The sequence below is a fragment of the Gymnoscopelus microlampas genome (assembly GCF_963454915.1).
Source record: "Gymnoscopelus microlampas genome assembly, chromosome: 12".
Taxonomy (NCBI): Eukaryota; Metazoa; Chordata; class Actinopteri; order Myctophiformes; family Myctophidae; genus Gymnoscopelus; species Gymnoscopelus microlampas.
In genome coordinates, this window is record NC_139949.1 from 20453515 (window position 1) to 20478379 (window position 24865).

Consider the following 24865-nt stretch of genomic DNA (forward strand, 5'->3'; position numbering starts at 1 on the left):
CTTATAACTATCCAAGAGTAGAGAAGGGCAATAGGGCACCGTGCCACATGGACCAGTAGGGAAGTTGTATTCTTCCATTGTTTTAACATTATACTGTAGGAGATTTGTACACTCTTCTGAGTGATTTGACGGTTCACTGTCAGGGTTAAATGAAGGCAGGAGTTTGCCGTGTAGGTGGTGGTGTTCCAGTGTGTAAAGTACTGTAACCAATAGGAGTCACACGAGAGAGCCACTGTGAGCCTAATGATGCAGACATGTGTGTGGCTGAGCCACCGCCGGATGTCTACCCCTGTGTTCGTACACAGAAAGATCCATAGTGTTCATTTAACTTTGAGAGTGTACAAATGAGGGTCCATTTGGTTCCATCTGTACTCTCTCAGGTGTTAAATGAACACAGAGGACTTAACTGTGTTGCCTCTGTGGGACTCAGTGTTCAGGTTTACAATTAATACTTTGTAGAATAAGCCTACAGTATGTTTTCTACACAGTATGTTTGTTCTTATTATTATTATGATTTAAATCACTTTCTATATTTCATGTGATATTGAATTCCATTGGTGATTTGAAATCACCTGATTGCCTGAAAACAGGCCGGGGTCAATTGATACATTGATGTCACAATGTTGTGACGTCTCCCGGGTCTTATCTGGCCCGCATGGCTTCAAGATCTAAAGGAAAATGCTACTTTTAACGGCTGCCATGAACACCACCACACGTTATGTTATGAGCCTTTGTAAAACTCCAGTCCCCCTTGTGTTTCGCAAGGGAGTCTTTGTCGTATTACTGGTCTGTTGGTCACGTTAATACATGTAGGCATAGGGTGCTGTGCGTGCATGCGTGTGTGTGTTTACAAAAGCACAAGAAACATTCATGTCTAACTCACATTTGACGTGAAGTGACTGTACACAGTGATTTTGTGGTTTGAAGTTGGACAAAAGTTTGGGTCACAGCCCCTGCCTGTTGTGTAAGGCCCCTTAGATAAACAGCTTGAAATCATGGACTCCTTTGTAGAGAGAAATAGAATACAGATTAATGTCAGAAGAACTGTCACCAAGGAGTGTTTTCATATGGTTCATTCCTGTGTGTACGTGTGCGTGTGCGTGCGGGTGTGCATACACGTGTGCGTGCATGTGTGTGTGGTTGCAGTCTGTGTATTATTTAAATGCCACTTAAAGTCCAATTCTGACATGACCTGCTAACATGCATCAGCATTCCTCCCCTAACCCCTGGACCTAACTTATAACTCCTGTCAACACTCTCTCCTCTCCTCTCCTCTCCTCTCCTCTCCTCTCCTCTCCTCTCCTCTCCTCTCCTCTCCTCTCCTCTCCTCTCCTCTCCTCTCCTCTCCTCTCCTCTCCTCTCCTCTAAACCTGTCGCACTGTTGCATTTCACCCTTAACCATCTATAATTCTTTGTGCTCTATATAACCCTCCTCATAATTCTCCATTATGCCTGCTCCTTTCATCACTTCCCTCCCTGTCTTTCCTGCAAAGGTTACCTGTCAGTTATCTCCGTCTATAACCATGTTTACGTTGCCTCCCTTACGTCCCCTGTGCCAGAAGTTCACCCTCATCATAGTGACGTTTAGTTGGAGTCAGTGTTATATATCTAATAGCTTTATATCACACAGCCATTCATTTGGTATTAGGTCTACACTGGAAATCATGTTGAGTGGTGATGCGTGGATCGTTTCACCACAGTAGACCGCTCTACTCTACTCTTCTCTTCTCTTCTCTTCTCTTCTCTTCTCTTCTCTTCTCTTCTCTTCTCTTCTCTTCTCTTCTCTTCTCTTCTCTTCTCTTCTCTTCTCTTCTCTTCTCTTCTCTTCTCTTCTCTTCTCTCTAATCCACTCTCCTCTGCACCTTACCTACTATAATGTACCTACTGTATTACATTTCACCTGTACTACCTCTCACGTCAAAAACATTTCTTTCTCTCCCCAGGTGTCAGCCACAGATGAGGACCGCGGTTCCTTTGGTACGATATCCTACACATTGGGTTCTGGGTCCGGGGGCACAGCGTCATCCCACTTCACCATAGATAAAGAGAATGGCCAGCTGTGCACCAGTGCTGCCCTGGACAGGGACGAGGGGCCGGACAGCTTTGATCTCACTGTCACCGCCACGGATGGAGTAAGACCTCATTTACGTCACTATAATGAATAGCTGTTTAATGCGTAGATACTATGTATGCATATACAGTGCACACACACACACACACACACACACACACACACACACACACACACACACACACACACACATAATAGGGAGAGGGATGGAGGTCCAACTGGGAATCGAACTGCTTATCCTGTTAAGACAAACCAAATCCTCATACAAGCAGTCAAGTAAAGCTGATCAAAGGGACTCAGGATATCCTTTAGGAAGGACAGCATCCTGTTCTTTACCGGGCATCTTCACAGAACACAGCAAAGGCATGGCTAAGCAATCAGAGAGAGAGAGAGAGAAAGAAAGAGAGAGACAGAGAGAGAGAGAGAGAGAGAGAGAGAGAGAGAGAGAGAGAGAGGAAAGAAGAAGCGAACAAAGTAGAAAAACAGATTTTGGTAACGTTTCAATATGATGCCCCCCACCCTCAGTCCTATACCCCATTAAGCTTGCAATTAATCGCACTTACTGAGGGACATGATGCAATGAAACATTTATTACCCACAGTGTGCAGACTTTCGCAGACATCTTTTGCATACTATATACTTAGATTACTTCCTGTGCAACACACATATGTTCAACAAAACTTTGTTTCCTCTGTTTAGGAAGAGGCTGAATTAAAGTGTGGATCCTGATATACAATCTCCTGTTGCCTCTACACTCATACTCACCTCTCCTCCATCGTATACACCAGTGTACACCTTCAAAAACAGGGGAGGGGCATTTTGGTCACATAAGTAGCCAAGATCCAGCTAAAATATTTCTGTGAAACTATGTTCCCAGTGTCCAAAATACATTAAAAAAATATGCATTTTGGCCAGTTTTTGTATATTTTGAAACCTACCATGTGAAATGTATATTTTCGCTGTATGGTCCTCATCCCCAGCCAGGTCCAGCTGGTGGCCATCCCCTGGGTCTCAGGCCGGGCTGTTATTAATGGTCTCATAAAGCCAGACCTTGCAAACTACAGTGTAATGAGAGTAAACTACCGCCCCCCCCTTCCCTTCCAGACGCATGTGTATGACTGTTGATTGACTCCATATTTCACACATGATGGACAGAGAACGCTGTCTTCCTTCAATCTGTTTCATCTTTACGGTGTCGCATAAATCTGTTGTGGGTTTCTTTGTAAGACACGACTGTTGTAACAGCAAAACGGAAGTCATTTTCTTTTATTTAATTTTTTATTTCAACTTGCATTCCTGACTTCGGAAACATGCAGGAAGGGGGAACGTAACCATAAAAAAATAACATCCTGTGGTTTAGCCGTGACTCACTCTGTTCCAGTGAGCCGTAGCGACTCAAGCTTAGCAATGTTGTTACATCATTGTAGGCCTGGGCAATTAACTGAAAATAATATAGAAACTGTTATTTTGGACCAATAACTGACTTATAGCCCAATAATCAATGGAAAAATGTTGAATAGATTGTTTATAATCGACTAAATCAATTACGCTGATTATCCAATCCTATTATACTTTGTTGCACAATGGTGCTGTACAAAAATAGTGAAAATACCCTATTTAAAAAAAAATTGGCTTCAATGGCCCTGGATAATATCATTGGCTGAAGGCCTACCTACACCATAGAATTATATTTTCAAATTTATTGTAATGCCCTTTGAATGAATTGTGAGTGGAGTCAGTTGTTCACCTCCACGTGTTCGTGTTCTTCCAGGGTGGTCTGAGCGCCGTGGCCCACGTGAGGGTCAGTGTGGTGGACATCAACGACAACCGGCCCTCCTTTTACCCCGTGCTGTACACCGTCAGCCTCAGCACGCACAGCGCCCCGGGCACCTCTGTCGTCAAGGTGACGGCTAATGATCCTGACGCCGGGGAGAACGGCAGGGTGACCTATCGCACGGTGCCAGGAGGAGGAGGAGGCTCCGCCTTCTTCACCCTCAACAAGGACACAGGTATAAATAGATGTGGCTGTGTGTGCGTGCGTGTGTGTGTTTGTGCGCATGTGTGTGTGTGTGTTTGTACGTTTCCAGGGTTTGATTTGTAAAAAAAACCACACATTTTGCACAAAATAAGGACGGCAAGGTTAATGTGGTTAAAATTGAGATATTGTCGAACGTAAATATTACAGTTTTTCACAATTGTTAACACACGTTTCTCAAAACAATAACGGCTTTCTCAAAACTGCACACCAAAACTGCAAATCTCACACAGAACATGCTAAACCCTACTCTCCCTTTGCAAAATGACACTTTGCCATCAAATCTTTTAACTGTTCACAAAATGGAACTTGTGTTTTCATTTGGTACACACAGCCATATTTTCAAATGACACACACAACATGCTAAACCCTACTCTCCCTTTGCAAAATGACACTTTGCCATCAAATCTTTTAACTGTTCACAAAATGGAACTCGTGTTTTCATTTGGTACACACAGCCATATTTTCAAATGACACACACATACCATTCATTGAGTACACACAACTAAGCATTTGCTGCACACTACCAAACATTTACAGCACACTGCAGGGCAAAATTGAAAACACAATCATATAAATGGAACACACCATATGAATGACAATGACTCTAGAGGATGAGACATTTCTCCTTTTGTAAAATGACTCAGTGTAGGCCTACTTTTTTCATAGTCAAACATAAAACAAAACACAAATATGCAGCCAAAAAAGTTTTATTTCTCTACATGATTTAGGCATCATGCCTCCGGTTCATGTCTGGCCAGAGGGCCTCATCCACATCATAGGCAATGTTCTCCCTGTCCAAGCAGCGTTGGAAGAAACGCCTCGAGTGGCGCATGAAGCCCTGACAGGCCTCAACAGTGACTAGGGCTGCAATCTATTTTCACGATTTTTGTATAATGACATTTTTCGATTTTGAATTGGAAAAAAACATGTTTCAATCGAGAATCGTTTGTTTTGAAAAAATCTGAAAAGAATCGGAATCGAATCGTGAGATAGCAGAAGCTTCACAGCCCTAACAGTGACGTCGCCACAAGCCTCCTCCATGGCCTGGAGCAGTGGGACCGGCTCTGTGGGTTCCGTTCATATACCTTCCATCTCCAAGCTCAAAAGAACTCCTCAATGGGATTCAGGAAAGGAGAATAAGGTCGAAGGTACAGAAATACCTGGGGTGGTCCTGGAACCACTCACGCACTGGAGCAGCCCGGTGGTGCAAATTGCTCACCAGACCTGAATGTTTAGAGATTTGACTATTTGTATGTTGCAGATTGATGCTTTGAGATTTTATGTGAGAAGTTTGTGCAACAACTGAACATTGTGTAGTGTTTGGACAACAAGGTGTGTTGTAGATTGATGCTTTGAGATTGTATGTGAGAAGTGTGTGCAACAACTTAACATTGTGTGTAGTGTTTGGACAACAAGGTGATAATGTAATTGACATCAGAGTGTAAAGAAGGAAAGTCAGAGTCTAATGCAGATAAGGGAGTGTGAAGTAGTGCCAAATTGGGTGGAGCGTTTAGTACATGACGTTAAGGTTGTGAAAATTGTGTCGAATTTTTGCTTTTTGTGTGTTAACAATTGTGAAAAACTGTAAACATAGCAGACAGTCTACGGAAGCAGGGATAAAACATACCCCCCACCCAGTGGTGTGTTGTAGGTTTTTTCGGAGGTCATACTATAATTATTCTCTCCCAGCCGTGCGTGTGGGAGTGAATAATTATAGTATGACCTCCGAAAAAAAACTCTCTATAGTAGTTAATGTGTGAATTACTTCAAAACTCCAATGGCCAGCGGTCATTATCACCTCAAGACAATAATCACACATAAGCCTTCACCTCAGACGCCACATTATCACATGAAAACGTCTATTTGAACTGAATTCAACATTCTTGCTGCCCCCAGCCCTTCCTCCTGCGTATCAGATACGCTTCCTCGGGCGGTTTCTGGATGGCTACGCTTGGCTACGAACATTTTCTGCAGGTCACTCTACGTATATAGTGTAACACGGTAGAACACACCACTGCCCCCACCCCCCAGCAAATCAAACCCTGAATGTATCAATTTGTTTCTGTGTGGTATTGCTACACCAAACATGTGCTACCTTGGCTGCATGTGCAAACATACCCATTATAAGATGCATGAAGCTTTCTCTGAATGTGTCATGTGTTTTCAACAGAGGGACCAGGTGAAGGTTTAAGGGTTATTGAGTGACAATTACGAATCAAAATTGGAAGTTTATTCACCGCAGTTTACATGCAGGCAAATCATATGCTGACAGATTTAAAATAGCAATGATACAATATTTATACCTGCTGTATATACTGTACCTTTAATAACACAAGCATCGTTGCACTAAGTAAAACATGTCGAGAGTGTGAAGAGCAGTATATGAAACACTTTTAACACAAATAAATAACTGTGGATATAGAGTACAATGTATACACATTGTCACTGGTGAATTTACACAGTAAAATCCTCAATGTAAATCTATCCGTATGAAAATTACATTTGTACACTCTCTGAGTTAACTTACGTAACGCTGGTTTTTACTGTGTCTGAACCAACATCCTCAGGCTGACAACGACCACAGCTCAAAGGGAAACGTTTAACCAGAAAATGATCATAATTTCCTCTCTTCTGTTTTATTTTCCCTCCTCCATTCCCCCCCCCCCCCCTCTCTCCCCCTCTCTCTCTCTCTCTTTCTCTCTAGGCGTGATCTCTCTCTCCCGCTCCCTCCACGGCAAAGCCAACACAGTCATCTCCATGGTGATCTCCGCGGAGGACGGCGGCGGCCTGACCGCGCCGGTCAACGCCAGGGTGAACGTGAGCGTGGTGGGAGGCGTCGTGGCGCCCCCTTTGTTCGACCAGGCGCAGTACTTCTTCACCGTGTCCGAGGACGTCCTGAGGGGCACGGCCGTGGGGACGGTCCGCGCCGCTACCAAGACTGGTGAGGGCGTGGTCCACCACAGACTAATAATGTCTATAAGAGCAGTGGTGGAAAAAAGTACTCAAATGTTTTACTTAAGTATCAATTCAGTATCAACACTGCAGAGTCGAAATACTTTGCTACAAGTGAAAGTCCGGTAATCAAAATTTACTTGAGTAAAGGTACAAAAGTATTGGCATCGAAATGTACTTAAAGTACCAAAACTAAAAGTACTCATTGTGCAGAATGTCCCATTTCACAAGTTCAAAATGTATACAATCTTTTGAAATAGCAGATCTACAAGCTCACGTGGTTAATGTATGTTTTGTGATAATTATCTAAATCTACAAAGTAACTAGTAGTAACTAAAGCTGTCAAATAATTGTAGTGAAATAAAAGTACAATATTTGCCTTTGAGATGTAGTGGAGTAGAAGTAAAAGTATTGAAAATGAGAAATACTCCAGTAAAGTAAAAAATCCTCAAAAGTGTACTTAAGTACAGTACTTGAGTTAATGTACTTAGTTACTTTACACCACTGCATAAGAGGGAAGTCCAACAGTTAGGAGGCTCTTACACTGGGATGCTGCGTTCACAGTAGCGGCGACAAAAGCTACAATATGACCAAGTACTGTATGACCAGCTACATTGTGTTGCTCATGCCACATTGCATAAATAAAAACGGTAGGGTTAAATGGAACAGGGATCTGGTTAATGGCAAGAATGAGTTTTCCTTTAACGGAACAGGGCCGTAATTGTGGGGAGAGAGAAGGGGAGGGGAAATGAAAACAAAAACATTTGATTGATTGACACTAAACTGCCTCATTGGAGCACTGAAAAAGGTTGAAGCAAGCCAACTTTGTCGTAGCACGCCACGCAAGTGTTGGGCCCCAGTTTGTAGCCTCATCTCGCTGAAAGTGACTTATAGCCCGTTGTTTTGTCGGCGCTAGTGTGAACATAGCATAAGTATAATAGATAGATTCCCATAAGGAGGAAATGAGCATGAGCCTCTACTACTTATGTTAATTGTGAACATCATGAGCTGCTTTTGGTAGGAAAACGGTCCAGCTCATATGCGACCACTTACTTAACACGTCATGCACGTTGAGACTGTTTTCTTTTCTTTCTTTTTTTCCCTTAAAATCTGAGTTTAGGCAGAGTTCGAGTGTAACTTGAGCTATTTCTATGAATGTATTTTATGAATATAGAGAAATCATAACAAATGAATGTGTAGAAGGGACATTTCCATTTGTAGCAAGTTAAAATGTTTAGGATATCCTATGAATTGAACCACTTGAGCCTTATTTTATACTTCAGCCATTCGAAAATAGCCATGTCGCCAAAAAAAAAACACTAATTTTGGGATGCCAGGGTGAAAGTGGTTACGCCGGCAAATGTTTCCCCAAAATGAATACATAGCACTTAAATTCTGCCCGGGTAACTGTTTTTGGACTCTCATTTATTTCTTCTACAAATGAAAATGTAATCTTTCTGCTTTAATGCCAAGGAAAGCTTGTCTTACATGACTTCTCTGACGGGGCGGAACTGCTCTCTCATTTCCCGACAAGTCCCACGGCAGAAAATCCCACTCCCATCCACTTGTCAGCCACCTCAATGGAGCAGAGCATGCAGCACAGATACTGTACCGCTCACCAGAGCCGTTGTGCAAATAGACAAGCAGAAGGAGTATACACCCCATTAGGAAATCACATTCATCATACTGGGCTGGCTTTTACCAGGGTTTATTTTCACTCCAGCCAGACATTTATTTTCTCCCGGTATTAATGACAGAGAAATGGATTTGGATGACATGTCATTCTGAGTGGGAGTCAAGAGTGAAGAGCAGAGTGGAGGTAGTGGACTGAAGTGCTCTCCTGTCTGTTCTCTCTGTCCTCATTTAGATGAGGTGAAGTTAAAGAATTATTCCCATGAATATCCCCTTTGACTCAGTGGGATATTTGTCAGTACTTGCTAAGTGTTCTGAATGGGCTTATCTGATCGAGCATGAGGAAACGAAAAGATGGGAGGGTGGGAGATAGAGAGGATGTGACTTGATAGATGATTATCTAGAAACGGTGCCAAGCACCAGATAGCACATACGCCCCATATACACCTTCTTACACTCGCTGTCCACTCTTTCTCATTCTCACTCCCGACCCCCCCCCCACCCTTTTTCTCTCTCTCTCTCTCTCTCTCTCCCTCTCTCAGGTGTGTCCAAGGACATCTTATTTTCCATCTCCTCTGGAGACCCAGACGGCTACTTCACAGTGGACAGTTCCTCCGGTACCATCCGAACGGCCCTGCCTCTGGACCACGAGACCCGCTCCAGTCTGGAGCTGGAGGTCCAGGCCCGCCAAGGCTCCCCTCCGGCGTATGGCACCTGCCGCGTGCGAGTCACCATCTCCGACGTCAACGACAACGCCCCCGCCTTCCTCCCGTCTTCCTCGGAGTCCCTCCTCCTGCCCGAGGTCACCAAGATGGGGACGGTCATCTACCGCGTGCAAGCTGTGGATCGCGACTCGGGCCATAACGGTCAGCTGAGCTTTGACCTTCTCTCAGCCGGCGGTGGCGGGGCGGCGGGGGGCCAGAGGACGTTCGGAGTGGACCGGGGCAGCGGGGAGGTGCGTCTGATCGGGAGCCTGTCCTACGAGAGCATACCCCGCTACGACCTCCAGGTGGTGGCCAAGGACGGCGGCGCCCCCCAGCTGAGCTCCACCTTCACTCTGGTGGTGCATGTCCAGGCGCAGGACGCGCAGGGCCCCCACTTTGACACGCTCACCTACCGCGTGGAGCTGCGGGAAAACATGCCGCTCAACACGCGCTTCCTGCAGGTCCGGGCGCTCAACAGGGAGGCCGTGGGGAACGGGAACGGCGGAGCCTCCTCCTCTTCCTCCCCGGTGTCGTACCGGCTGCGCCCGGACGGCGATGCTGCCGGGTTCGGCGTCATGCCAGACAGCGGCTGGCTGTTCGTCCGCAGCTCTGTGGACCGCGAGGCCAAGGACATGTACCTGCTGACCGTTTTGGCCACCTCGGGACACGGTGGGACGGGGAGGACCGGCAGCGCCACGGTGAGGGTTACCGTGACCGACGAGAACGACAACTCCCCCAGGCTGAGCCAGGAGAGGGTGTTCCTGGCCGTCAGGGAGAACCTTCTGGCGGGGACGGGCTTCGGCAGGGTTTCGGCCACGGACAAAGACGCCGGGCTCAACGCTCGACTCACATATAGATTGATGCACTCTGACAGACACTTCCAGATCAACTCACAGACCGGTGAGCTGGAGGATATGTTTTCTCCCATATATATATATTCTTTCAATTATAACATTTGACATGCTTATTTTCTTTCCATTCATTTATTTCATCTATTTATACTCTTTATCTCATTTTATGGCGCTTTCAATCATGTCACTGTCCTCCTTACTGTATCTCCAGGTGAGATCAGTACGCGAGTGGCCCTGGACAGAGAGCAGCAGTCCAGCTACCAGCTGGTTGTGGTGGTCCAAGACGGGGGCACACCCCCACGCAGTGCCACCGGGACCGCCCACATCACTGTATTGGATGAGAATGACCACGCCCCCAGCTTTAGCCATGCCCAGCCAGTGGCAGAGCTACTTATACAGGTGAGATGGGGAAAAAAGAGGTGAGAGAAGGAGGGGATAGGGCTGTGGTTCTCAAAGTGTGGTCTGGGGACATCCAGGGGTCCTTGAGGGGGTTCCAGGTGGTCTCTAGCAAAACAGGAACAATTTCTCTCTCTCTCTCTCTCTCTCTCTCTCTCTCTATATATATATATATATATATATATATATATATATGTATTTTTTGGCTATTTCAGCTATCCGCTATTTTCAATATGCTGACCAATCTTGACAAATCTGGCGGTCCTTGACATGAAGTTGTTTGAAAACCACTGGTATATGGAAGTAGAGAAGATTTGTAACAATTGAATTGAATTGAATTGAATTGAATTGAATTGAATTGAATTGAATTGAATTGAATTGAATTGAATTGAATTGAATTGAATTGAATTGAATTGAATTGAATTGAGGGTTGCACAATTGACAGAATATTAGCAATACTTGACGGTATTGACAATCTTGAAATATTACTTATAATTTTGAAAACCCTACTGCAACACAATGACACAATGAAGATACAAAAATCTGCAGTGAAATTATTGTATTATTAAGACAACAGATGAATAAAACACTGCTCTTTTTCTCAATGGAGTCGATGGAGGGGCTCTCGTCTGGCTCAGTCCTAACAACGCTGTCAGCCAAAGATCTGGATGAGGGAGAGAACGGCACCATCTACTACTCTTTATCAGGTCAGACTCACTTTAAATCAAGTCACTCACTCACTCACTCACTCACTCACTCTCACTCATTGCCTTAATTAATAACCTCTCTTCTCTTCTCTCTGTAGGTCCAAGAGCAGAGCGTTTCACTCTGAACCCGTCCAGTGGGGAACTACGTACCGCCTCCCCGCTGAGATGGGCAGAACGAGCAGAATATGCCTTTACTGTGACTGCTTCTGACCACGGAACTCCCAGCCTCAGCTCCACCTGCCAGCTACGCATACAGGTATACTTTAACACATATGTAAATAATCATACTGGATGCGTCCATCCATCCTGTTCACACTCACACTGGAATTTCGGTGCAGTTTTAGTGTTATTTGCAAATTTTCAGTAACACCACAATTCTCATATATCATTTGGCACATTCCTTCAGTTCACGTCATTTCTTACTATCTTATCACACACACACACACACACACACACACACACACACACACACACACACACACACACACACACACACACACACACACACACACACACAAAGGTTTCTTGCTATTTTGAGAGACTCCCTGCGCATGAGGTAAATGGCCGGGGAGGCCAACTTCACACTCAAACCTCCAGCAATTTGGCCTCACCTCCTCATTACCTCAGTGCCGTTGCCTTCCCCGCCTCCAGTTCACTCCGTCTCCAGAGTAATTTCCTCAACTGCAAGAGAAGCGAATAGTATCAGTGTTGAGGGAGATGGAAAGTAGAGTTAAAGAAAAAGAAACTGAATCGGTGCCTGTACAAACAAACGTCGTCTATCGGATCCAGTGTGTGTTTCCTGCTCCAGAGGTGAGTTGGGTAACCCAAGCCCAAGGTGAGAAACACTGAACAGCAGGAGAGAAGTGGGCCCGGGCTGAGTTATCGCTCTGGACTTTTCAACAGGAGGGTCATTCCTGCATATCAACACGCTCTATCAGGAATCCAACTATGGAAGCCAAAAAAACGGCACTTCCTAAGGTCTGCCACAGTGGCATTTAGCCAGAGTACAGTGGTAGCATAATTTGACAGCAGAACTCTAAGCTAAAAACTGATTACCTTTTTCTTTTTTTTTTGCATTGTGATTTCAGAGAGGAAAGGGATGCTAATTAGAGCGGGAGTGCTTGCCTCAGATTTTTGCCCTGCTCCCCTGCTTGTGCGACACTGAGATTAGACAGACGGGAAACAAGCACCTTGAAATCAAACGTTCCCAGATGAGATTTGATGAGAGCCAGCTGAAAGGAATCTCTCTGATCACACGAGGAACACACCGCCGTACGGTAGCAGGCAGTGGTGCATGCGAGGGCTTAGGCTCACACGCACACATGTACATACACACGTGCATCCACAAACACACAATCACACACACACACACACACCCGCCCACATAAGCACACGCACACACACGCACACGCGCGCGCACGCACACTTGCAAACGCACACACGGACACAATGTAATGACACATTTTAACACACACGTAAGAGCTACAGTAACATTTCCAGATAACGATTTAGAGATACCATTTCACTCCTAGCAGCTGTGGGTAAAACCAGACACAAGGCCACAGTTATCCACTGGGAAACGTACACACGCTACCCCGCTACATGGAGAGAACACTGGGCGAAATGTGAGCCAGTACGTGCGGAATACAAACATGAGAGACTCGTGAGCAGAGTCGATGATGCCGTCTGGTACGTTTCCATGTTTAAATAAAGGGAATTGGGTTCCAGATTTATCTGACCTTTCATCTGCAGTGGTATTAGGCTCCCTCCCCACCTGTCATGGTGTCAGCCCAGCCAGGACTGCTGCTCTGCACTGTACTGTACTGTACTGCACTGTCCTGCAGCCACGACTGCTGCTCTGCACTGCACTGCACTGCATTGCCCTGCTCTGCAGTGCACTGTATGTCATAATTGGAGAGGCTTAGGCTGAGCTAAGCTCATACAAATTATTCCAATCACTTACTTCCTCCTCTGGGTTTACCCTCCCCGTTTGGGTTTGATAAGGGCCATCAAAAAGATGTGATTAATACTAATAGGCCTGAGTATCAGAACTGAGGGGATGGTGCATGTGTGTGTGTGTGTGTGTGTGTGTGTGTGTGTGTGTGTGTGTGTGTGTGTGTGTGTGTGTGTGTGTGTGTGTGTGTGTGTGTGTGTGTGTGTGTGTGTGTGTGGTTATTGTTTGCCTTTGTGTGTATAGTATGTGTCTCTGCGTGTTTGCAGGGCTGTATGTGTGAACGCATACATGTGTGCATGGTTAATCACATGCATGCAAAAGCGTAAATGTGCGTGTGAGGAATGCTGCATTTCAAGCATGCTGCTAAGGCCTGCTTGTGTTTGCTGTCTTTCCTTGCTCTTTGATCTACTCATTCTGAAACAATGTACAGTCCCATGGCTGTTGTTCAAAAGTGTCAAAAGACCCTTAAACACACATTTGCTCCACATCTGGTTGTTGCCATCACTGCCCCGGCAACAACGTGACCGGACTGACTGGCTAGCGTGCGGACAGCACGGTAATAGCACAGCCGGTAGAATTATTTTGCCAGGATATTTACAACATATTGTCATTGTCATCGATCTCTCATCTGCTCTCGTCTTGATGCCAAGATGCTACAGTTTCAACATATTTCCTGGAAGGAATGTATACAATCTGTGTTTGTGTATAGCGCATTGCCCCGTGAGGGTTATTGTGGTAATGACAACAGAAACAGACAAGATCCCTAGGGTTTGTTTGGGGTTAGGTACTGTAGAGCCGTGGGGATAGGATTTCTCAGGAAGCAACACAGGAACTCAGTGACATATCGAATTTGTTACAGAATACAGTAACATACACTAGCCTATATGTAGACCTGCATAATATCGTTCTTGACATGCTGTCCGAAAGGTCAAAAGTTTGTTATCCTCTACTGACCTGATCCTCTTCTTTTTTGTACTACTTTTTTTCTACCAGTGTACTGAGTGTAGTCATTGTGCCATTTAACTCTCCCCACACGTTGCATTGCCTCTGGTATTGTAACCAACTGGAACACCTGCCAATGAGCATTCCTCATCGGGAGGATGTCAGCGCCTCTGTCAACACCCTCCCGCTGACAGGCACCCCCCAACCCGTAAGAGATGCTAGCGCAGCGACAAAGTAGCCTGGTAAACCCCCCTCCCTCCGGAAATCTCATTTGCATTTGATTTCAGGAAGGAGTCTGATCTACAGGCCTGTATGGGCAATTTGGGAGCTGGGCTGGATTAGTACAGTTGACTGACAACCGCTTCAGCCAATCAGAAGTTCGTCCCCTTCAGCCAATCAGCAGCTCATTTTCCAAACCACCAGCCAATATGACGCACGGGGACTTTTGAAGGGGCTGTGCCGAAAATATGTTGCTTTATTCGGATACATAGTACATGTCACTGCCCACCCCTGCCGGTTCTCTGAATTTTTATTTTTAAATAGGCTCTGTCATGATTAATTGACCACATATATGACTAAATTCTACAAAAACGATATCTTAAAAGTAAATTCCGTGCCTCAAAAAAGAAGTTTGAGAGCGTTTTAAAGTTTTAAAACCGAAACCAGAAACAATGGCCGCCCGTCCCATTTTTGTCGGCTGCACTCGGTTCCATTCGGTTTAATGAATTTCATTTTTATAGCGATTTTCCAAGTGCTCAAAGCGCTCAAAGCAGTTTCACTCAAACTCGCCACCTGATTGGCCAACCTTTGCTGTCAATCACAGAACATTGAGCGAGGACGCTGATAGGACAGTTCATGTTATGAACTGTGGAGAAACGCCCAGACAGGCCTGTAGGCCAATGAGATTTCCGGAGGGAGGGGTTTAACAGGCTAGCGACAAATATCCCCCACCATGCTTCCCTTCCCCGAACACGGTCAATCGCGTTCGTATAGATGCTTGGCCACGCCAAATGGACCGTGGAGGGCTCGAATCCCTAGACTCCACGTGGTAGACAGATACTTTACTCCTGCACCACGCAAGTGTCCTCGCTACTGCCAGTCTAACGCAATGTGCAAGACTGATGAGTCAGTGAATGCAGGGAAGGTTTTCAACCCACACTTATCGGGCACAGCAGGTTAAAACATAATGTTAAATGATCTTTACTTTCTCAGGTTCTCAGCTCTTCCAAGGCCAGCCCCAATCCCAACCTCCTCTCCATGATGCTGAACACAGTGGAAGGGACTGATCCGGGCTCCATCATTGGGTCTGTCCGGCCGTACGACCAGCACGAACCCGCCTTATTGGACGGCCAGGTGACCTACCTGGTGGTGGGCGGGACAGACCGGGAGGGGACCTTCATGGTGGACCGTCTGAAGGGGGACGTGTACCTGGTGCGTGAGCTGGACTATGAGAAGGGGTCAAAGTACACGTTGCACATCGAGGTGTCAGACTTCTCCCGGGCATTTCCCAGCAGCTACCGGGTGCAGCTGGATATCAATGTACAGGACAGCAATGACCATGCCCCCGAGTTCACTGAGGACCCTGTCACCATAGTGATCCCAGAAAACACAGAGCCCGGTGCTTCCATCTACACATTCCAGGCATCGGATCAGGTTAGGGTTTTTGTGCAACATGTCTGATCACCCTTGATCCTACAGTAAAGTCATAGTTTCAGGTTTCAAGAGAAACCTATTTGTTTCAAAATATACCAAAAAGTATATTTGAGACTCTTGATTAAGGTAGAAAATATATATTTTGAGTGAAAGTTTTTCAGCAAATTTTTATTTTAAACTTTTTTTTATTAAGATAAGGGTCAGCTGACCTCCTATAACTCAGACCTCTCACTATCTCTCTCCTCTTTCCAAATCAGGATGGGAGTGGACCCAACAGCGAGCTGCATTATTCCATTGAGCACCAGTGGCCTGACGCCCCTGACCTCCTGAACCTTGACCCCTTCACCGGGGTCCTGACCCTGGGTCAGAGGTTAGACCACGAGGTCACGCCCTCCCTCTACCTGGTGGTGAGGGCCATGGACCAGGCGATGGATCCATCCCAGAGGCGCTGGGGTTCAGTGACCGCCAGGGTTTTTGTGACTGATGAGAATGACAACGCTCCCGTGTTCAGCTCGCCTTCTGCGGTCAGCGTAATGGAAGATCAGCCTATAGGGTGGGTTGCATTTTGCATCTTAGGGCGTTCCCATACAGAAACCAAATAATTAATACAATACAAGATAACTTTGGCATGGGGAGAAGAGTCTGTCTGATAGTAGTTTTGTGGAACAACATGGTGGAGTTTCCCGTCCCATCAAGTATGACATAATAGCACTTGCGTACTTGAGTATGTACTTACAGTAGTATAGAATACTTCTCACGTTTAGCTTTCACAGCATTAATTTATTAGAACACTAAGGCAGACCTTCTAGGTAGCCTGTTCTCCATGAATTAACTTAACCACTTGACTAGGCACCCTCCAATTTTTGCTCTACACTAAATAGGTTCTACAAACTCACAATGCATCACAACACAACGCGTTGTGAGCTTGAAGATCACTTGTAGCTTGTAGATCGGCTATTTTCGCTGAATGTTTGCCCCAGAATAGGGAGGCTACGGTTCAAGTGGTCAAGCACGCACTGAGCTTCAAAGTACAGTAGGTGAGTGCTCCTCGCATCCGTTGTGATCTGATGTTGGGTTTCTATCTCCGCTATCAGTTTTGTGATCTTGTACGTGATGGCACGAGATGCAGATGAAGGGGAGAACGGTCGAGTGTCGTACAGGATCCAGGCAGGAAACAGCGCCGGACGCTTCAGTCTCAACCCAAACACGGGTAAGGGTAAAACCCAAAGATCTACTCCTATCAAATGCACTGATGACATAATCACATCCCCCTGGGTTTGAGTGCAGCTCAGGACGACCTGTGTCACATGTTATCCCTCCTATGCTTTATTTCCTGACTGTCTTGTAAGTAGTATCCAAATGACCGAAAATGATCTTTCATGGGGGCATGTTTATTATTATATTAATGGAAACAACAATATTTGCCGCTGTCCACAAATGCTTGCTCAGGGGGGAAACATATTGGATATCTGCTCTATGGAGTGTGCTGAGATAACCTGTGATGCATTTAGCAAAAACACATTTATTCAAAAATAGTGAGATAGCAGATTGCCTATTTTTGCTGTTTGTCGTACAAAGAAGTAGTAAGGCTTAAGTGGGTTTTTTGTTTTGTTTTCGAACCCTGGACTGAGATGGACTTTTCAGTGACACAGAAATATTGCTCTGTCTTTTGGCTGCTAATGGAAGCTCTACAAAAATCATGATAGTTTCTTAAGTGCTTTGACAACAGCAATTTGTTAGGTCCAACAAGTGTCTTAATGAATGCCTGTGTGAGCTGCAAAGTGCCGATTACGTGGCTTAATAAATAGCTGCTTTATCAGAAAGTCAAATTATTTCTTTTGAAAGTCTGTTCCATGTCTGGCAGCCAAACCACACAATCAGCGTAACACCCAGAGAAGCGCTCCATGAACATGAGTCTTTGTAGCTGACTACTATCATTTGGCCCAGATGCAACTTCCAAAAATGGTTATACACTGTTATACATGGTGATATCATAGATTCCACATAGACTGGGATCTCACAAGAAATAATATAAAATTTACACTCCGTCAAGCCATTATTAGGGTGAATTATTTTACCATGTCATTACTCATCAGCAATTCTGCGCTGATTGATTTAACACAATCAAAGACACTTTCCCTTGTCTTTGTGAGTGATAGATAACCATCATCCCACCCATAGAAGCCCTCTGGGCTAAAAGAACTTTCCAGAAGGCTGTAATTACCCACTGAAGTGTGCTTTCTACAGGGTCCCAACTGCTAAAACACTCATATAACCCCCATAACCCTTCTTTACTAGACGATCTCTCAATGCCTAAGAGTGATATTTCTCTTGAATAATGCTTTGGTGTTCCTCGCATTGACGGATTTGTTCATGGGAACCAAACTTTATTTGGGCTGGGGATATGGGGCGGCCTTTGATATGTTATATATGCGTGTATGATCGCTGCAATTTCTCCATCATCAGAACTGGGTATCGTGGGCCAGTATAGGCTCTGGCTGCGATGGGATTAGGAGCCGTAAGAAGGGACACTTAATGCAGCTTCCAGATGGAAGGAACTCCCTCTCTACTCCAGCACTGTCAAATGCCTGGTGAATTAACAAGGGCTGATATTCCACTTCTGGTTTGTTTCACGTGCTACGGGGGGGTTAGCTTAGTGCAGCACTGGTTACGGCCAGCAGTTAATGATATCTGTAATGACAGATTAGCATTGTATTGGTAAGACACTTAACAAACCCACTGGGCACTGTGGGAGCCAATATTAGATGTGTTATATCACCATTAGTAGCAGCCAAGCAGTAATTACATGTCTGCTCTATGCCAGTATGAGGTCTCCATTACTTCACTTAAACCCTACTTTATTTTCATTTACAGTACCTCAAACGGCTATTAGACTCCTACAATATTTTATTGTCCGTAGACCTACACCACAAAAAGCAAAGCCTTGCCAAAATGTACTCTATATCTATTGGACAGAATTTGGAAAATAATGTACAGTATATCGAGACATATTTATAATAAATTATGTCCGGCATCCAAAATATTGTATCAAGTACATTTTGTGGCCCATTTCTGTATATTTTGAAACAGCTAATGTTTTTGCAGTACCTACAGGATTGATGGTTTGAATCAAACACAATGAGCCACAACTCCATCAAAGAACGCAAAGTACACAAACAGCGAGCCTTAAACAAACGTCAGCACCTCAGCCCCACAGTGTTTGTTTGTGTGTGTGTGTGTGTGTGTGTGTGTGTGTGTGTGTGTGTGTGTGTGTGTGTGTGTGTGTGTGTGTGTGTGTGTGTGTGCGTGCGTGCGTACGTGCGTACGTGCGTACGTGCGTGCGCGTGTACGTGCATACGAGTGTGTACACGCACACACACACACACACACACACACACACACACACACACACACACACACACACACACACACACACACACACACACACACACACACATGCGCATGCACATACTTGGCATTCTCACTCACCTTGGCTGACCCCTCTGCTGTTGGGTGATGACAGGGGTGCCGAGCGTAGAAACAGATTGGATCTCGGAACCAGTCTATCCTTAATGGAATTCTCTCTCTCTCTCTATCTCTCTCTCTCTCTCTCTCTCTGTTTCTCTTTCTCTCTCTCTCTCTCTCACACACACACACACACACACACACACACACACACACACACACACACACACACACACACACACACACACACACACACACACACACTGACAAGCAGATTTATGGACTGATAGCTCATATTGTTGTACAGAACGTATTGAAAAGAAAGAAAAAGACTAAGATTTAAATTACTTTTTTATGAAGATTATGAGGGCAGACAGATTTGAATCGGGCAACTGTACAGTACTTCCAGTTTGTACCAAAGTATGTGAGTCTGTTGGAAGGCTGTTATAGCTCGTGCTTGGGCACGAACAGTACATGAAATCACATAGTACTGTATAATGAATTGTCATATGTCATTGTTTCATCGTTGGCTGGCCTGAGTGAGCAGCTGTGGATGTTTAATTTATAACGGTGTCGCATGGTGAAAATAGCCGATCTACAAACTCACAATATTTTGAGCGTATAGATCAGCTATTCTCGCCGCGCAACACCATTGTACAACGGGGTATAAAATAAGGCTTTATTGTGGAAACTCACATAAAGCAAAGCTGTAAGGCTTTGTTTTTACTGGACCACAAGGCACATAAATACTGCCTCTCTCTCAGGTACACAAAATTGCATGTTCACAAGAACCGCTCCAACGTCAACACACGCGTGTGCTCGTGCGCACACACACACACACACACACACACACACACACACACACACACACACACACACACACACACACACACACACAGGCAAACCCATGCATTCACACGCACGCACACTAAACCAAAAGATTCCAAAGGAAAATGGTCATTTCAGTGGAGTGCAGCACAAGAAAAAAACTAAAAAACAAAAGAAAGGAAAAACAAAGTGGAAAGTTGCCATCATACTGTATCGTCATGATATCCTTTGTTTGCAGGCTCGCTCTCCATCCTCAAAGCTCTGGACCGAGAAGAACAGGAAATGCACAACCTGACTATTGTAGCAGAGGATCACGGGACACCCCAGCTGTCCATCACTCAGGTGCTGCGCGTGCAGGTCATCGATGTGAACGACGAAGCCCCGGCGTTCCCATGGGCCGAGTTCGAGACCCAGGTGATGGAGAACCAGGGCCCGGGAACCACAGTCCTGACGGTCACCGCCACAGACCGCGACCAAGGTTGGTTCAGTGATGCTGACAATGTATACGGTCAGCGTGGTTATGGGGCTATGAACTGAAGTAGGATGTTTTGATGGAAGGAATTATTCTCTGTGTCCTCAGCTACCATCAGAAATGGTATCCGTGGACCACTTAGATATTTGCTTTCATATGCAGAAAAAGCGTGTTTTTAGTAAATAGCACTTAAAAGCGGGGTCTTGTGTTTTCGAAAGGAACAAAAGAAAAATGAAACGCTTTGCAGAGTTTCCAGATTTTTCCACAGAGTTACAGCCAAACATACCACAGCAAATAAAAGAAAGGTTCCACTTTGGAGCCTGCGCAGGCACACATTTGGATGGGCCTTTGTGTGTGTTGGCTCACAAGAATAAATTAATATCATTACAGGTTTAGATCAAGTTTACATATTGAGCGTTAGAAGAACAAGAGAGGCTCCAAAGATTCAATCCAGGAAGAATTAGCAAAGCAAACAGGTGTAGTTAATAGCACCTTGCCTTGACATCTAACAAGGAGCCCATGAACTCATGCCAGAGTGACATTAAAGAGAATGTAGCAGTGTAAACAGTGGAGAGAAGGGGGAAGCTAATGGAGGAAGGAACTGAATCCCTTTGCAACAAACCACATACTAAGGGCCTTTTCACATCTACAGTAGTGGTTTTTAAATGAATCAAACTCAGTTCTTTTAAGGTGAAACAATCAAAAAAATGCATGTTAATTTGCATGGCTGAGATAGCACACAATGAAAGTAGAGATGGCTATTTCACCAGTTACCAGTTACTAGGGGTTAACGATACAGTAACTGCATCGATGCATCGATTTTAACGATCCAACTATATAGATAGCAAACAGCAAAATATCTTTTGACTTTGTATGGTATCAAATTGTTTTGCAATGCAAATAATCGATTGTATCGATACTAAGTAAGTGCGTTATGTTTAGCCATTTTTAAAAGAAAAAAGTGAAAGAGGGGTTTTATTACTTTTCCATTCCATATAATAATAAAAAAATCTCTTAAAAAAACCTGCACTATCCACACGTTTCACAAGGTTAACTTATTTTTGCTAAATAGTTACTGTATCGATTTTAAATCATTGAATCAAATCGTATCGCCATCAATGAACCAATATCGTCCATGTATCATATCGTCAACCATGTATCGTGATGCGTATCGTATCGCTGTTAAAATGTATCGTTGCACCCCTACCAGTTACAGTATATGACTATCTGCATAAAATGAATGGGGGCAAATCAAGAGAGATAGCCGTTTTATAACATGTTGACCGAGACATAATCTCTGTATGTTCATCTTCTGTATCCAGGCTCTAATGGTCATGTGAGCTATGGAGGGGTGACAGAGGAAGGTTTCGTTATCAACCCTGTGACAGGAGTCATTACCACCACCAGAGAACTGGACAAAGAGCTTCATGACCACTACACCCTCACTGGTAAGTAGTAATGTTATAATATCCTCTCCACTCTCTTTGTTTACCCATGTATTATATGACCACTTACCTATTTATTACCACATTTAGTCACATTCATATTTATCAGAAACTCTTTTAGAATATAAATCTCCTTCAACCTGGCAGCCCTATTTTGAGCATGTCATTATAGGTGAAAGTCTTCCCAGAATTTTCAAAAGTGGCAGATCTACAAGCTCACAAGCTTGTAGAACAGCTATTTTAGCTGTTTGTCATTTGGTGAAGTATATGGGCTTCAAGGGCAACCTAGAGGTGTACATAGTTTATCCGCGTGGCTCATTGCCAGTTGACCTCAGTGTCCTTGACCTTTGACCGCCAAATTGCAGCATGTGTCAGATATTGAGTTAGAGACGTAATATATGAAGTTCTATGGCCTTGTATTGAGATTTGATAATGATACAGTGTATTGATTAACTGCAAACAGAGTGACTTTGATAGATAGACCTTTATTAATCCTGAGGGAAATTCTGTCAACGTAGCAACAACATACATACACATACATACAGACAGACAGACAGACGGACAGCTCAGCAAATTATATACAGTACTATATTTGTGTAACACTCATACTGTAGATGGAATGCACTATTATAGCTCAACTTGTTTCACAGCAGCTCTAGCTGGACAATGAGTACATAATTAAGTAATTACATACTTAAATGCACAGAAATACCCACACACATGAATAATTCCCCATCTCTTTCCAGTCTATGCCAGGGACGGAGGGCTGCCTCCTAACTTTGCCAAGGCGGTGGTACGGGTGGAGGTGCAAGATGTGAATGACAACGCTCCAGTGTTTGCAAAGCCCTGGTACAGACTGGAGGTACCAGAGAACATCGGCCCAGTAGAACTCTGCTTCCTCAAGGCCACAGACCCTGACTCTGGACCCAACGGAGAACTAGAGTACAGGATCACTGGTATGTGTGTGTGTGTGTGTGTGTGTGTGTGTGTGTGTGTGTGTGTGTGTGTGTGTGTGTGTGTGTGTGTGTGTGTGTGTGTGTCTGTCTGTGTGTGTGTGTGTGTGTGTGTGTGTGTGTGTGTGTGTGTGTGTGTGTGTGTGCCTGTCTGTCTGTCTGTCTGTCTGTCTGTCTGTGTGTGCGCACGTGCATATGTGAGTGCCTGCCTGCGTGCGTGTTTTAAGGCCCTCCCCTCAGGTAATTAATAAAGAGTGATTGATTTGCTTATTTGTGGACGTAGGTGTGCATGTACAGTATTTTTACTGTACCATGTGTACTGCACATGTGTATAAGTGATTATTACACAAGCGATAAGCACTCCCTTAACAATATTAACCATTAAAGTTCCATAAAATTAGAGTGTTTATGGACAGACGATGTTACATTGACACTGTGCAGGAACCATAGTCTACTTGTAGACTGACATATTACTATTGACTGTGTACGTATATATATTGCTGTAGTCCTCCCATATGGACCATCAAACATGCATTCTGCTGGTCCAGACAGCATTCAGACGCTGTTCTGTCTTATTTCACAAATAGTACAGCTCATTTCACTCAAGGGGCACAACTGTGTGTGTGTGTGTGTGTGTGTGTGTGTGTGTGTGTGTGTGTGTGTGTGTGTGTGTGTGTGTGTGTGTGTGTGTGTGTGTGTGTGTGTGTGTGTGTGTGTGTGTGTGTGTGTGCGCGTGTCATGCTTCTTGTTTTAACCCCCCCAGTGTGTGACTGAGATGATGTGAGTACAGTAGATCTTATGTGCCAAATGACATGTCAAGGTTATGCTGTACTGTATTGAAATGATCTGGGTTCATTAGATGGTTGTAGTGAACTCGGCTTTTTCTCTTCCATCACTCTCTCTCTCCCTCTCTCTATCCCCTTTTATTCTCTCTATCTTTTTCTCTCGCTACCTCCCTTTCACTTTTTTCTTTATCTCTCTTGTTCCCCCTCCCTCTCTTTCTCTTATTTTTCTCGCGATCTCCTTTTCTCTCTCCACCTCTCCTTCACCTTTCCTTTATTTCTCATTCTCTCTATCTCTTTCTATCTCTTTCTATCTCTCCCTCTCTCTCTCTCTCTCTCTCTCTCTCTCTCTCTCTCTCTCTCTCTCTCTCTCTCTCCGACCTTCACAGCTGGAGACCCCGACGGTGACTTCCAGCTTGAGGCCAGCACGGGGGCCCTGTCCTCCTCGCGGGCCTTGGATCGTGAGAAGAAGGCTGTGTACACCCTGGAGGTTGTGGCTGTGGATGGCGGAAGCCCCGCCCTCAGCACCACAGTGACGGTGGAGGTGAACGTGTTGGATGTGAACGACAACAGCCCTGTGTTCGGCAGCAGCAGCTACTCTGTTGATGTGTCAGAGGACGCAGCAGAGGGCTCTCAAGTCCTGCAGGTCAGACTGGAATGGGAATTACATTTATAATTACAAATTATTATAACCAGTTTTGTTTATGCCAACGGGCACTTGTGGGGTTTTTGTTCCAACCCAACACTACACCAGGTGATTTCACTTGCTCCTCCCCTTCGGTTGTGTTAAAAATGCGAATCAGTCTTTAACCACTTTTTGATTGATTGAATATGTTATTAGGCATAAATGCAAACAGCATTTTACAGTCATACACTTAGTCTAAAAGGATCACACAAAAAAATCCTGTGGACTTATTTCCATTGAGGTCCTAGATTCAATTCATCGACATAGCATAAAAAATAACACCAAAATACAATATCATCACATAAAATAAAACTATGTACAGAGTAGAGAAAGGG

At 44.7% G+C, this 24865-nt stretch overlaps 1 protein-coding gene across 1 annotated transcript in view; it reads left to right on the forward strand.

The window, feature by feature from the left end:
* Positions 1 to 24865, forward strand: part of dchs1b (dachsous cadherin-related 1b) — a 128080-nt gene that overhangs the window by 87472 nt on the left and 15743 nt on the right. The window contains exons 5-18 of the mRNA XM_084074494.1: positions 1944 to 2132; positions 3843 to 4080; positions 6814 to 7050; positions 9236 to 10297; positions 10460 to 10647; positions 11255 to 11351; positions 11450 to 11607; positions 15460 to 15900; positions 16158 to 16453; positions 16995 to 17110; positions 20432 to 20671; positions 21988 to 22113; positions 22857 to 23066; positions 24235 to 24491. Coding sequence (XP_083930620.1) covers positions 1944 to 2132; positions 3843 to 4080; positions 6814 to 7050; positions 9236 to 10297; positions 10460 to 10647; positions 11255 to 11351; positions 11450 to 11607; positions 15460 to 15900; positions 16158 to 16453; positions 16995 to 17110; positions 20432 to 20671; positions 21988 to 22113; positions 22857 to 23066; positions 24235 to 24491 — 3855 coding nt within the window. The remainder of the gene's footprint in view (positions 1 to 1943; positions 2133 to 3842; positions 4081 to 6813; positions 7051 to 9235; positions 10298 to 10459; positions 10648 to 11254; positions 11352 to 11449; positions 11608 to 15459; positions 15901 to 16157; positions 16454 to 16994; positions 17111 to 20431; positions 20672 to 21987; positions 22114 to 22856; positions 23067 to 24234; positions 24492 to 24865) is intronic.